General features: G+C 40.0%; 2 protein-coding genes across 4 annotated transcripts in view; both read right to left on the reverse strand.

The window, feature by feature from the left end:
- Nucleotides 1-12,223, reverse strand: part of gal3st4 (galactose-3-O-sulfotransferase 4) — a 23,014-nt gene extending 10,791 nt beyond the window's left edge. The window contains exons 1-3 of one of the 3 annotated variants that reach the window (XM_015046650.1): nt 12,166-12,223; nt 9,178-9,449; nt 8,849-8,899 (exon numbers count right to left, since the gene is read on the reverse strand). Coding sequence is in view for 1 of the 3 variants with exons in the window: in XM_015046640.1 (XP_014902126.1) it covers nt 4,156-4,178 (23 nt within the window). In the remaining 2 variants the exon portion in view is untranslated. Of the gene's footprint in view, nt 1-4,155; nt 4,457-8,848; nt 8,900-9,177; nt 9,450-12,165 lie in introns of those variants that run through there. The other 2 variants (XM_015046659.1, XM_015046640.1) reach the window with 2 other exon arrangements.
- Nucleotides 12,224-13,063: 840 nt separating this feature from the next.
- tm4sf21b (transmembrane 4 L six family member 21b) overlaps nt 13,064-13,495 on the reverse strand; it is a 7,581-nt gene continuing 7,149 nt past the window's right edge. Inside the window, exon 5 of the mRNA XM_015046677.1 lies at nt 13,064-13,370. Within this exon, the coding sequence (XP_014902163.1) occupies nt 13,368-13,370 (3 nt within the window). The 3' untranslated portion in view covers nt 13,064-13,367. The remainder of the gene's footprint in view (nt 13,371-13,495) is intronic.

A 13,495-nucleotide genomic window follows, 5' to 3' on the forward strand; every position in this document is an offset into this window, starting at 1 on the left:
GGGGAGGAACGAGAGGAGAGAGGGGAGGAGAGGAGAGGAGAGGAGAGTTAAAGCATCATCAGCAAAACAATAATAGAGAAAAACTGTGGCTTAACAAAATGTGTGAATATATATATATATATATATATATATATATATATGGATGGATGGATGGATGGATGGATGGATGGATGGATGGATGGATGGATGGATGGATGGATGGATGGATGGTAAATATGTGATACAGACAGAAAGAGAGGAGATAAAAGAAGGAGGGTGAGTTGGAGGGAGGACAACGAGGCGAAGTGAGGGAGGAACAGAATGGAGTGAGTCATGGAGGAAGCCTGACTAAAAGCATCATGACTGGGAGGAAAACAGTCCCACACCATCAGGAGACATTCCCCCACTCCCCCTGCACATTACATCACTGCGGCCTCTTTACAGTAGAGGCTTTTGTTTTTGGAGAGATACACAAATCGGTTATAACATGAAGACTGACATTGAGTCGGTCAGCTTTAAAAGCAGGATCATTAACCGTGACTCACTGACCGAGGCCTCCAGCAGTCCAACTTCTTCCTCACCTTCTCCACGTTCTTAGCACAGCTGGGATTTGCGCAATTTGAATGTCTGAGGAATTTAGATAAGGTCTAAGAAAGTCTGTGATTTAACGGGGACAGCCAAAATATTTTGCATCATCCACATAACCAAGACCCAACGTCTCCCTGCAAAATAATGACCAAAGAAACACGCCTCACCGGCCTACAGCTACGCAGACGGACATGTTGTGTGTTGGATGGATGCGAGTCTTGTTTGCCTGTGAACCTGAACTGTTTACTGATTTTTGTTGGAAAGCTCATCCTTTTTGATAGCTGTAAGTAGAAAAAAATGGTAACACTTACAGTGATCATAAGGCTGATTGTCATAAATATGACACAACATCTGTCATGAGTCTTCATGAAGGTTTATGACTGTTGTCATGAAGCGTCATTCAGTAAAGAATGACACTTAATGCAAAGCTGCTTTAAAAGTTGCATTAAAAGTTAATTAAAATTGTCGACTTTGCATTAAATGTGTTATTTACTGAATGACGCTTCATAACAACAGTCATAAACATTCATGAAGACTCCTTCATGTTCATGACAGATGTTATGTCATATCTATTTATTTACCATTGTTCCTTCAGATTAGAGTTTTTAGTGTTTTCCAGCTCCTACGCTTTCTTATTTGTCTGATTGTGCATTTAGTTTTTCATTTAGAGTCTTCATATTCCGGAATGGTTTCGTCTACCCTGTTCTCTGTGTTTCCTTTGGGATTTTGTTCAGTCTTTCTCTTCCATTAGTTTCCCTCAGCGCCTCAGTTTCCTCCTTTCCTTACAGTCAGTGAAGCACACTCCCAGTTCCAGTCCTGATAATCTCTCCTCTCCTCCCAGGACATAAAAGTCTTTGTTTTCATTCAGCCTCTGTTCGATTCTCCTGTTACACGCCTGATAGTGACACTCCCTGCTGCTCTCCTGTTCACCGTTATCTCTCCACATTCTCACAGCTTCTGGACTATCAGCTGAAATCATTGCTGTACAATAACCAATAACAACGATAAAGCTTATAGAATGGGCCACCTCAGTAATTATGTTGCTTAATCTACCGGAGGACATAATGACCACTTTGTCCAACTCTGCTAAAGTCTCCTACTACTCTCCAACTTTGTATTATTTGATGTTATTTCAGCTTTTAACTTTATGTTCGAGAACATGCCTTTCTAAGTAACTGTCCAAAAATATCTGAAAATACAATTCAAACGATGCGATCCCTACCTATTAGAAATTGCAAAACTCTGGCATCGTTATTTTCCGCATCTCCTTATTCACTTCTTTTGAAAAAAGTGAAAGCAAGAGGCCATATTGGCAGGTTGCAAACCCCTATGTAAATACTAGCTGCAGAGAGAATGCACTCAGCAGGAATGTGTGGCTCTAACAAGCTCTGGAACCGACACACACACTGAAAATCAAACATTTTATTACAGTAAGTGACAACGACTTCCTGAGAGTGTGAGTTGAACAGGTGACCTCAGTCAGAGTGTTTGCACTGTCAACAATCTGCAGGTCTGGTTTTCTTAACAAGCCACAGCTTGTCGTGATCTGTCAGCCTCCGTGGTTTTGCCATGTCAAACATTTTTGGTTCTCTGTACCCTACAGATATGCAGCAGCAACGCAATGTTTCATCTGATATTGTTTTCAAACACGCCATCGAAACTAAATGCCTTAAAATGAGCACCAACCAAACATAAATAAGGATATTTTTAGACATCTGCAGTTGTGCATTATTTACAGATTCATTATTCTCCATGTTGTATAAATTAATCCAACTTATTATAAAACTGAAGTATCCCAGTGTCTCCTCTGGATCACAGATTCTGTTCAAAGCTTCCAATAAAAATCGTTCTGCGCTTTAAGTACAGCCCAGTGTTTGATACTCAACCACTGTTTTGCCCTAACCACAAAAACCTCTCATAAAAGGACAGAGAAACGGACTGGTCGTTAACGAGTCAACCAAGAATTCATCAACATGTGCAACATATACTGTTTACGTCTGAAACGTGTGACAGATGTTCATTACATTCAATGCTGTTGAGAGGTTTTGAAAGCCATTGGATGCTTAAACTCATACTGACGCACTCACTGAACATAACTTCAAAATCTTCTTTTGCACATTTCAGTTCAGTTTTTGATATACCGAATTATTCTCAGAAATGTGCAATTAATTAAATCCAATTGTATGAACCGATTCAGATGATTAAATTAGTTTAGCCCTTAAAACGACGTGTTTTCTATCTAAGGAAATCCAGCTGATTAGATTGAGTCACTGACTTTGGATGATTCACTGTAGGTACACTAGTCTAGTGATACTGACCACTAGAGACACTTTCACAGCGGGGTCACACTGAACAATCAGTCATTCACCAACCCACACACAGGCAGCCAGGCTGGAGGGAAGAGCCCCACACAAGCTGGAATCAAACTCACAACCCGCCAACTGCAAGACCACTACTGACATTACTGGCATTTTTTTTTTTGTGCTCACTTGTTCTAAACTTATTAGTCATTCACTGAATATTAATTGTGCATGAATTGATACTGACCACATACCAGTTGGTTTGTGTGAAAACATTTTGTAAGTTTTATGAAATTTGACAGAAAGGTGTGGTGTTCTCTGTGATGGTTTGGTTATGGCAGGATATTGGCGGCACGTTTGAAAGGCCCGTAAGCACAAAACCACAGGTTGACGGTTCAACACCTGGTTTAGTACAGGGGAGCCGCATGAGCCGTAATATCCCTAATGGAAGAATTTGTGTATCATCAGGCAATAGCCAACAAGCGCTGCTGATGGCCTTGGAAGAGTCGTGGAGACAAAACACCAAAAAATATATCAGCTTCAGAAAGCCTTAGTATTTTCAACTAAATCAAGGAGAAATTTCTATTCCGCTTGTCAACTTTTCAAATCAATCATTTACTCCACAGTTTTCAGGCTTCAGAAGTAACATTTTGATTAATTTCAGCCATACAGAGTTCTGTTCAATAAAGGAGCTGAGATACACATGGAATGTGAAGATGAGAGAAGAAAACTGAACCAGACTGAAAGGACTCAGGACCTCTGACTGTCTGGCCTTGAAGTTTTGCTTCCCCCACTTCCACTGGGACACATACACACATACACACACACCCACACACACGCACGCACAGGACACACAGCTAGCATGATGTGCTAACATCACATTCACAGGGTGGCACAACAAACAGAAGCCATGATGATACAAGCAGACACCATCAGTCAAACGCTAACCACAGCACTAAATACCACACACACACACACACACACACACACACACACACACACCGGCAGGCTGCATCTGCACGAAGCTGATCCATGAGATGGAAGGAATATCAGAAGAAAATCCTTTGTGTGTGAGGGGCCCTTCCAGCCCTCCACCCACATCTCCTCCTTCTTTCCTCCATCCCCCCTCCTCTACACGACCACAGCCGGCCCCTCCACTCCTCTCAGGCTCAATCACTGCATCCAGAAGCCGTCGTTCCGCTCGGCTTTCAGCCTCACATTCCCTCCTCCCCCCCTCCCCCGCCCCCCGCATTTCTGCCAGTGTGCGGTCGGACCGGATCACCGTTACCTGGCTCTCCGTCTGAAAAACATCGCTGAGTCCCCGGGCCGGTGTCACTGTGCAGCTGCGGAGAACTCGGAGCATCTCGGAGTGTTGAGCAGCAGCTGGTCCACCGCCAGTACAGGCCATGGAATCAGAGCAAACCCCGCTCAGCCACACGGAGCCGGAGCGCTGATTCCCCCGCGGTCCTCACTCAAAACCACTGGAACTTTCTTTGAGAGCAAACGGAGCTCTGCAACCTAATATGCCGACGGCCAAGACTGACAGCCAGAGAAATAGATGCGGGAGACTGCAGACGACTTCCGGTGTTGTCAAAATAAAACGCTCTTTACGTATTTGGTTGTTAACCAAACACGGAAATTTTGCACTGAATCCTGTGGCTACGATTTATTCAGACGTTAGGAGTAAATGTTGGCTACATGTTGAAGAGCAAGTGTAGATTTTACACAGAGGTTTTCTGCAGTTATTATCTTACTGCAGAAGAGAACTCCCCTCGGTCAGACTAAGACTTATTTTTTTAAGTCGTAATATTTTGGGAATAAATAAAGACGAAATACCACTATAAGACTTTTGTAAAACTACAAGAAAAAAATGGCTTTAATGAGGAAAAACGCTTAGATAGAGTTCTGAAATATTTGACGGGACCTGTTCGGGGAGTACTTGTGGTTCCTGGAATTTGAAAGCTGTTTAACCGGCCTCTCACAGCAGAACACCGGCAGGCCCAGCGGCATGGGCCCGCCAAGGGTCAGCCGTGCCCGCCCTGGATTTGAAGCAGAATAAGCCAAAGTCCCCCCAGCTGGATCACAGTTGGCCCCCCCACCTTCTTCAAATCAGACAAAATTGGTGTCAAACGTTTGTGCTACGTTTGTGCTGGTTTGTGCTCCAAAAATTTTCGTTTGTGCCGCTGTCATTTTAAAGATATAAAGAAAGTTGGATTTCATAAAAGTGGGGGGGCTGGTTGACCTTTTGACCTTTACACTTTCATTAATATCTTCAAAGCCAAAGCAGCACAAACAATTTTTGCTGCACAAATCAACACAAACATAGCCGAGTTGATTGACACCCATTTGTCTGATTTGAAGAAGGTGGGGGGGCCAACTTCACTCAGGTATCACAGTCCTGCTACTGATAATACTTTAACTCTGATAAAAGATTAATTATTTTCTTCTTTGTAAGATGATACCAAAGTTGAAAACAGCTCAACATTCCTCATTTTATTTTTTTACAATAATTTTTTGTGTGACTTCATTTTCATATTACCACTTTATCTTATTCTTTCAACGTTACTGTACAATGTTTCTCCTATTTATTCTCATAATTATAATTTTCTTAACCAGCCTTAAATTTTTCCACTGATAGTGTGTATAACATGTATAAGGCATATTTTATTCCTTGATCATCTTTATTTATTTAGTCATTTGAACCCCATCTCCCTATTTATTCCCCCTTTGAAACTTCATTATTTTCCAATATTTTGTGATGAATATTGTGACATACTGAGTTATCTTCATAGCTGCCAGTACCCACATTGCAGTCATTTTGGTTAGAAAATACAACAGATGCTTTGCTTTAATGATAAAAAAAACTTTATCTTAATTAATACTGAGAACTGTTAATACAAACTGTAGAGCTCCAGAGCTCAGCTTTACTACAATGCGTTTTCTTTGTTTGCCAGTGCCCTGCAGGCTGAAAATATGTAATGTCTTTAAGTTATTTCAATTTCTTCAGCTCCAAAGAAGAAACCTACATCAAGTGTCTTATTTAAGTGTTGATATTGTCATGTCCATTATAGATTTATGGAGCATTTGTGGATCTTGTATGCATATGTGGCATTTGTGGATCTCATCCTGTGCATTTGTGAATCTTTTGCATTTGTGAATCTTAGTCTGTGCATTTGTGAATTATGAGACAGTTTTAGCTCCATATAGATTAGCTTATCATTGACTTTTTGTAGAAAGTCTGTATGACTCCCAGGCTGTGTTTGTGGTCCTCGGGTTTAAATCAGGCCTCTGGCCCAGTGGGCCAGTTTTCCACTGGTAGTTCATCAGAGTGGAGCCAAAACATAAGTGGGTTCATGTGATAATAAAACTACTCAAGTCTTTAAAACGCCATAGCTGTCAAAGTGCTCTGAGCTTTTTATTACAGTTATTCACATGGAAATTTATAAAATAATTAACTATATATTATAAAAAAGAGTGAAAACATTAAAATGTCATAGAATTTTTAAGTGAACTTTCCAACCACATCAGATAGATGAATCTATCCAGACACACTCAGCAACATGTATACAGTTTGCTGCTTGGTTATGCATGAAACAGCAAACAGGTCGGATATAATCCAGAACTGTGATGGAGAGCTCAACGTTCAATTTATATTTCTTGTGGTACATAAGAGCATGATTTAGTAAACTTTTATTGCACCTCAATTAAAAGCATCCCAACCTATGGCCAGGCTGCATGCTCTGATTGCTGCACATCAGGTGGTGTCTGTGTGACGTAGTGTCAGCTATGGCTGACCTAAAACATCAGCAAAGACAAACTACACCAGGGTCATCATCTGTTCAACCCAGAGGCGCCGCCAGAAATCTTGGCCCCTGTGACAAAAAATTAGATTGGGCCCCTCTGCGCAGCTGCTGTTACAATTTCTTGAGTCTATTTGACCCACAAAAAGCATCTCAGTTTTAAAGGCTTGCAACTGCCTTGCTTTCTTTGGTCCAATACTGATACTAGGTCAATATTCACTGCTCATGAATTTTACATGTAACAGTTCACATACGGTATGCAAGTAGGTTGCTTACATTTTTCTATTACTGAAATGTCTCTCCCCACAAGCAACAGTCAAAAAACGTGCAAAATATACAAAGCAATCCAGACTTCTCAAAAAATGCTATGTAGTTGCATTTCATTCAAGCTGCCGTATATGAATTTAATAAAAAAATATGTTTTCTCCACATTTGTTAAAGCTGTCACGATGTTGTGACAGTTTGTTATGAGACAGATAATCTGTGAAAACAATCTATCCCCTCCATCTCCTCCATGTAGAGGGCGCAATAGCGTCAGTGCTCTCAGTGCTCTGCCATCCCCCATAAAAAGAAGTAGGCTATTTCAATGCAGTGATCCTGAGATGAGGCTCTGCAACCAAAAGCAATCCTCTCTACCTTTTCATCAGACTCTGTCCTTCAGGATGTCAGGGCTTGATGTCAGGCATGAAGAACAGAAACGATCTCCAGATATGTAGAGTGGAAGAGATGGAATTGCCTGCCTGCAGTCCTGATGTTAATCACTCTGAACACTGGTGTCAGTTTGCACATGCCAGAATGAACAGCACAAGCACATTGATATGAGTAAGTCAAACACTTGTTGAGGTGTGGTATGCCAAGTTAATGACCAGGAGGAGGTAGCAGGTCGTTGTGGTTGTGTGTGGTTTCCCAACCACTGCTGATACTCCTCTTTGTTAAGTGAATAAATTGTTACCACAATTTTCACTGAATATCAATCATCCAATCCAATAAACAACAAAAATACAAATCAACAAACAAATGAGCTACATGGAGAATAGAGAAAACCCTATCCACAATCCATTTTCCTTTCAAATGTAGCACAATTTAAAGGGACATGAACAAGCTAAGAGGATAGGATTCATTACCAAGAAGCATTGTTACAACAAAGACATGACGGACCAGGAGTTAGACTCACTCATCACGCCTCTCGTTGCTCCTTCATTGCACCTTCATGTAATCACTCTTGAATACTCAAATGCATTGAGTCTTTAATTTGACAGCAATGTCTCATTCTGAGAATGTATGTAGCCATTACCCTGTTTACCCTGTTCAACAGGAAGAAACCACCAACAGAATTATGGCTCAATGCCAAGCTGCATTAGTTAACGGCAGTCGAGCATTTTTGGCCATGCTGGATAGTGGAACTTTAAATCAATCAATTACTGGATCAGACCTCTTGTTTAAAGAGATTTCAAGTGAGACAAACACTAATATGTGAAGGTACATTGGTAATTCCAAATACAGCCATGTTCCATTCATCAACAGGCTTTGGGACATTTGCTTTGATCTCATCTGACACTGTTAACAATCACATGCTATCATTCTAAGAACATACACAAGAGGACAAACGTTCACAGACATGGGGTCTCATTCATAAGACATTGTGTAGGAACTATACAAAAAGTGCACCTATGCCTAAAAGTAAAAAATGGCAGATGCCAAAAATGATCCAGATTTATAAAACCATGCACATGCACACCGGAAAGCAATTTTCCCTTTATGAAGCCCAGCTACACCTCAACATTTGGGTACAAGGTAACCACATATTAACACATAAAATGTGAGAAGGTGTGAGGCAGTCAGACTGAACAAGTAAATACAGTGACACTGGTGCATAATTTGGCATGGCTGGGAGACCTTGGTAAGGGGAACACCAGGAAGGAAATTCTAATTTTTCAGACCTGATGTACAAATGGACTATACAGTTGAGCGCTCACACCTGTGATTACCAAAACTGAGATATTTTTACTTCTTGCGTCACTCACCAGAATATTTCTGTCTCTGTGAAATTGTGTCTCTTTGCCTTTGACCCCATGGTTTCCTTTTTTTTTTTTCTCTGCCGTTTTCGGCGTTTGGCTGTACATACAAATTTAGCATAGATCCTACACAATGCTTCCTCATTGATTCAGTAGGAGACAGTACCTGTCTGTTAGCTTTCTGGAGAAGTCATCCACTGACTAAATGTTGTTACATCTGAGAAGCAGTTCAATACAAGAACAAACAAACAAAATAATGACCATTTCAGATTTTTAAATGTCATATTTAATATTTTTTAAGACCTACAGTGCTTTACAGAAAATACTCCTTAGAGAGCATTTGGCTTTTTGTGTCTAGTAAAACTTGTGTAAAACTTTATAATGTCTCATTCACTTTCTAATCATTTTCACAAGTTACAAAATACAAACAATGCTTATGACAGTAAATTTACCAAATCTTTGTTCAAACCAGGTGAAGTTTGAGTTCAAACTTACTTGCGTCAACATGATGGTCTGAGGATTTAGGATGTTCTCTCAGTCAGCTCACTTTCATGGCTTCATCTCTTCTGTTGTTGTTTATGGAACCTGGAAAACTAGGCACAATGCTGCCACCTGGAGGACAGAGGTGAACTAACATGTATGTAAGTTGATGTTGAAGTGACAAATGAAAGAACTAGAAAACAGCTGATCCGAGGTTAGGAGATGAAGCTGCTGGTGATGTAGTCAGAAGCTGGAGGATATGTCCTGGAGGTGGTGGGGTAGGGCTGCTGAAAGAAAAAAAAACAAAGTGAGGGAAGAACTCCTAGCAGTGACAGGGGAACAGAGGATGGAATTATTTTGACAGTTTAAGAGAATGGGTTAAACTGCAGACTATGATCAATGATCAAAGTTCAACTCCAGCTACCTCAACTGGACAGGAAGTCACCAAACCGAAAACAGAGCAGAGAAATGGTCCTGAAACAGGAGACTAAGAGAAAGAAATAGAGCCATCTATGCTCACAGCTGCTACCCTGAATGTGTTTTTCAACTTAAAGTAAGCTGCAAAATCAGGAGGAAACTTGTTGAGGTGTAAGGAAAACATCCAAAAGCTTCACAGGTTAAGAATTATGGGCACAGATTCCAGTCTTATACATTTTGTCCTTGTTTATCAGATAGTGTAGTCGTTAGCTGAGCTATTCTGCCTCGTATCTATAAACAGACATTAACAGACAACATTATAACTCCTGTAATTATTTTTATGAGAACAAATCTTTCAAAAATTCTCAGACATTTTGATTTATAAGGAGGCAACATTTATTCACAACAAAACATTCTGATTTACGATCCCAGATTTACATACCATGGATCATTTCACACGCATCTATCGACAAGGTTTACAACGTTTTACAAGGTTATAAAACCGTCTGAATCCACAGTCTGATTTACAGAAACAAAATATGCATAAGTGGAATTTGTGCCCATAAAATATCAATAACAGATTTTAACAAAGAAGCTCCTTTAGATAGGAAGCTAAAGGAGCATCTGGTGAAAACTTGCAGGTCTGTGGTTGTTTAAACTGAACTCCACTCCACAGAACATTACAATTTAAATCCTGGAAGTGATGTGTGTAATCCTTACTGATTTAAAACAATACGAGAGAGAAACACCAGTAAGGTAAGGTCTTTACACAGTGTAGGTAAACATGTGGTATCAACTGCAAAATATAATAGTTACTCTGTGCTCCACTGCTTTAATGAGGGAAGTAAAACAAAGGTACAGAAGGAAACTAATTAATTGTGCTCATTAAAAGCGGATGGTGATGATACAAAGCACAGCTCAGCATGGACAGGAACAGGTTCTGCCTCCAGATTTAGAAGTAAAGCCGCTAATCACCTAGCTAAGGAGGTTAAGAAGCACAGCACCAGCTGCCCCACCCCCACGGCACTCATTCCTCCATATGGACAAATTCAAAAGAAAGCCTTCAGTCTGCTCACACGTTTCAATACAAGGTTCTGAAATGTTGTTCTGAAACTTGTTGATCCAAAATAAAGGTGCACCTCGGAGAATACACACAAAGATAGGAAAGCTGCACACACAAGAACTGATCTAATATTTGTCTTTTTCACACAAACTATAAATTTGAAAATCAGACCATAAATTCCTCCTGAAGAGGAGGTTGAATGTGAAAAAACTGGAACAACTTCCACTGTGCTTTCCAGTCCAGACCAGTTTAACATAGTGGCCCTTCACAGGAACCAACTCAGAACCAGAAGATCAACACTTAGCAGGATAAGTTCACTAATTAGATCCTGATCTGCTTCTGACCGAGTAGATTTCAAACTGAGGAGGAAGCCGCCAGCCGGGACCTGTAACTTCCTGTATTAGAAGTCATTTAGCAGCTGGAAAAGCTCCAAGCTGATTTCTATGATGCTAACAGAAAAACAGAAGCACAAAGTGAAATGAATCAAAGCAAAATGTGCAATGATGAGAAGATTACCACTGTGAAGCAATGACTGCTTTGTTCTGATCAAATAAAAGTTAACCATTTGAAGCCGAACTCTGGATGCTCCACATTTATAACTAAAGCCTTCTCCAGAGCCGAGAGCTTCTGCAACAAAACCTGGATATTAACTGAATCCACAGTTTTCCACCATAAGATTACCTTTGAAACTTTAAAGGAAACAGGCTATTAAAGTGGTGCTGCTGCTTTTTGACTGTTAGAAATACAATTTTTCTTGTTTTTAGTGGAATCCTGTAGATCAGGGGTGCCCAAGTCCAGTCCTCGAGATTTACCATCCTGCAAGTTTTAGAAGTATCCTTACTCCAACAGACCGGGATCAGCTCTACAGAGGCCTGATAACGAGCCATTCACTTGATTCAGGTGTGTTGAAGCAGGGATGCATCTGAAAGTTGCAGGATGGTGGCTCTCGAGGACTGGACTTGGGCACCCCTGCTGTAGATTTTGTGTAAAAAGTGATAACAAAAAAAAGGCAACAAAATCAAAAGCTCACAGAATTAGTGAGTAAAATTTCCCACATGTCATCTACCTTTATTTTACTGTGTACACCTTAAACTTTATTTTACTAGATTCGATTTTACTGTTCTTTTTCTGCTCTGATAATAATAATAATAATAATAATAATAATAATAATAATAATAATAATATGTGAACGAAGAAGCCCTTATAAATAAATGTGGTACGGAGCTAATTTTTTTATCCACTTCTTGCAACGCCTGTACTCAAAAATAACGGACCGGTCAGATACCGGATGCTGTGACACCTGGACCAGAATAAACCTGGAAACAAAGCTTTTAATTTCATCGTATCAACGATGAACTATTATTTATCATGAACTGTTATTTACTTATCACTGCGCTCCTTAACTTAGTTTCACCTTCACATCTGATGCTGTGGTGTGTTTTGTAGTCTGGATTAATAAAATAAACAAGACAAATTTACTATGACACAATAAATGTGTTGCTGATTAGCTAGCATGGACTCACCTTCAGCCAGCAGCAGTCCGCAGGCAGAAGTGGAAGTTGCCGTTTGAGCCGCAGCTCCCCCGTCTCACCCTCCATACGGCTTCTTCAAAACGCGCTTTGACCTGCTTGTGTGTGCTTGTTCAGTGGCTGTCAGCAGGGGGCAGCAAAAGGAGCAACACTTCATTCATTGACGGTCCCAGCTCTCAGGTAGCTTAGATAAACAAGGATTTCCAAAGTTTCATTTATAGCTGACTCGTGAAGTACATTATTGAAAATGAGGTTCATGTAACTGTTTGCTTAGTGGCTCCATTAACCGAACCTCAATCATAATTTAGACTGGGAACTGTGTTCCCCTCCACGCTGCCTTAACCCAGACCCAACGCTGACATTCACCTCTCCACTGGCTGTAGATTTGTACTGTTTTCTTCACACACTCATCTTTTAGCGTTTTATTGCACCTGCACCAAACTTCCAGCATCTTCTTATTCAGTATTTGTTTTAAACATCACCTTCATCCTCCAGCACAGGACTGTTGGTCTTTACATTATTTGCTTCACCTCGGCTGCTCGTAATAGTTTGTCAGTTTTTTTTTTTTTTTTTTTAAAGTCCTTCAAATAATTAATAGATGTTACTGATTTTATTAAATTTAATTTAAAATATCTTTTGCACTGATAATTTGTGGTTGTGATAGAATCATACATGTGTCAAGGAGCAACATGTTCTTTCCAGCCATTTTTGCATCTCTCACAACATTTATCAGAAAATTTTGATCAAGTTCTAGAAGTGTTTACAGGAGAATACAAAACCATCTGGAAAGTTGACTTTATATTTTTAGATCTGGTCAGGTATTATTTTTACTGGAATCAAAACATAAAAAGAGAAAATATATATATGATGTGTTCAAAGTTTTATTACAAAACATTAATAATAACTTTACATGTTCAAGTACATAATGTGTCCGAGATTAAATTAAATATTTTAATCTTTAAAGAAATGTAAACAAAAGAAACAATCAGCAGTAATCCCAGTCAATCCTCTTGACGAATCCATATTAGTGATGGACATTTAAAGCAGCAAACCTGTAGTGTTGCCAGTTAGGCGAAAACTATTGTTTTAAATATTGTGGAAAAGAGAAACGTATTGGTTCATGCTGACAGTGATGGTGAAAAATCTCTCTCAGGTCTTCGTCAAGAAGTCATGGTGTGAAGTTGATCTGCTTTGCTTTACTGTGGAGAAGACAGAGACAGAGTTCAGACATCGTGCTGCATCACCTTCAGGCAGAGAAGAAAGGACTTCCAAATTCACCTCTAACTTCTTATACTGTTTTCTAGTCACATAGATATAGTGCTTT

This window comes from Poecilia latipinna, unplaced genomic scaffold (assembly GCF_001443285.1).
Source record: "Poecilia latipinna isolate Pla-1442-1.1 unplaced genomic scaffold, P_latipinna-1.0 Scaffold40, whole genome shotgun sequence".
Classification (NCBI taxonomy): domain Eukaryota; kingdom Metazoa; phylum Chordata; class Actinopteri; order Cyprinodontiformes; family Poeciliidae; genus Poecilia; species Poecilia latipinna.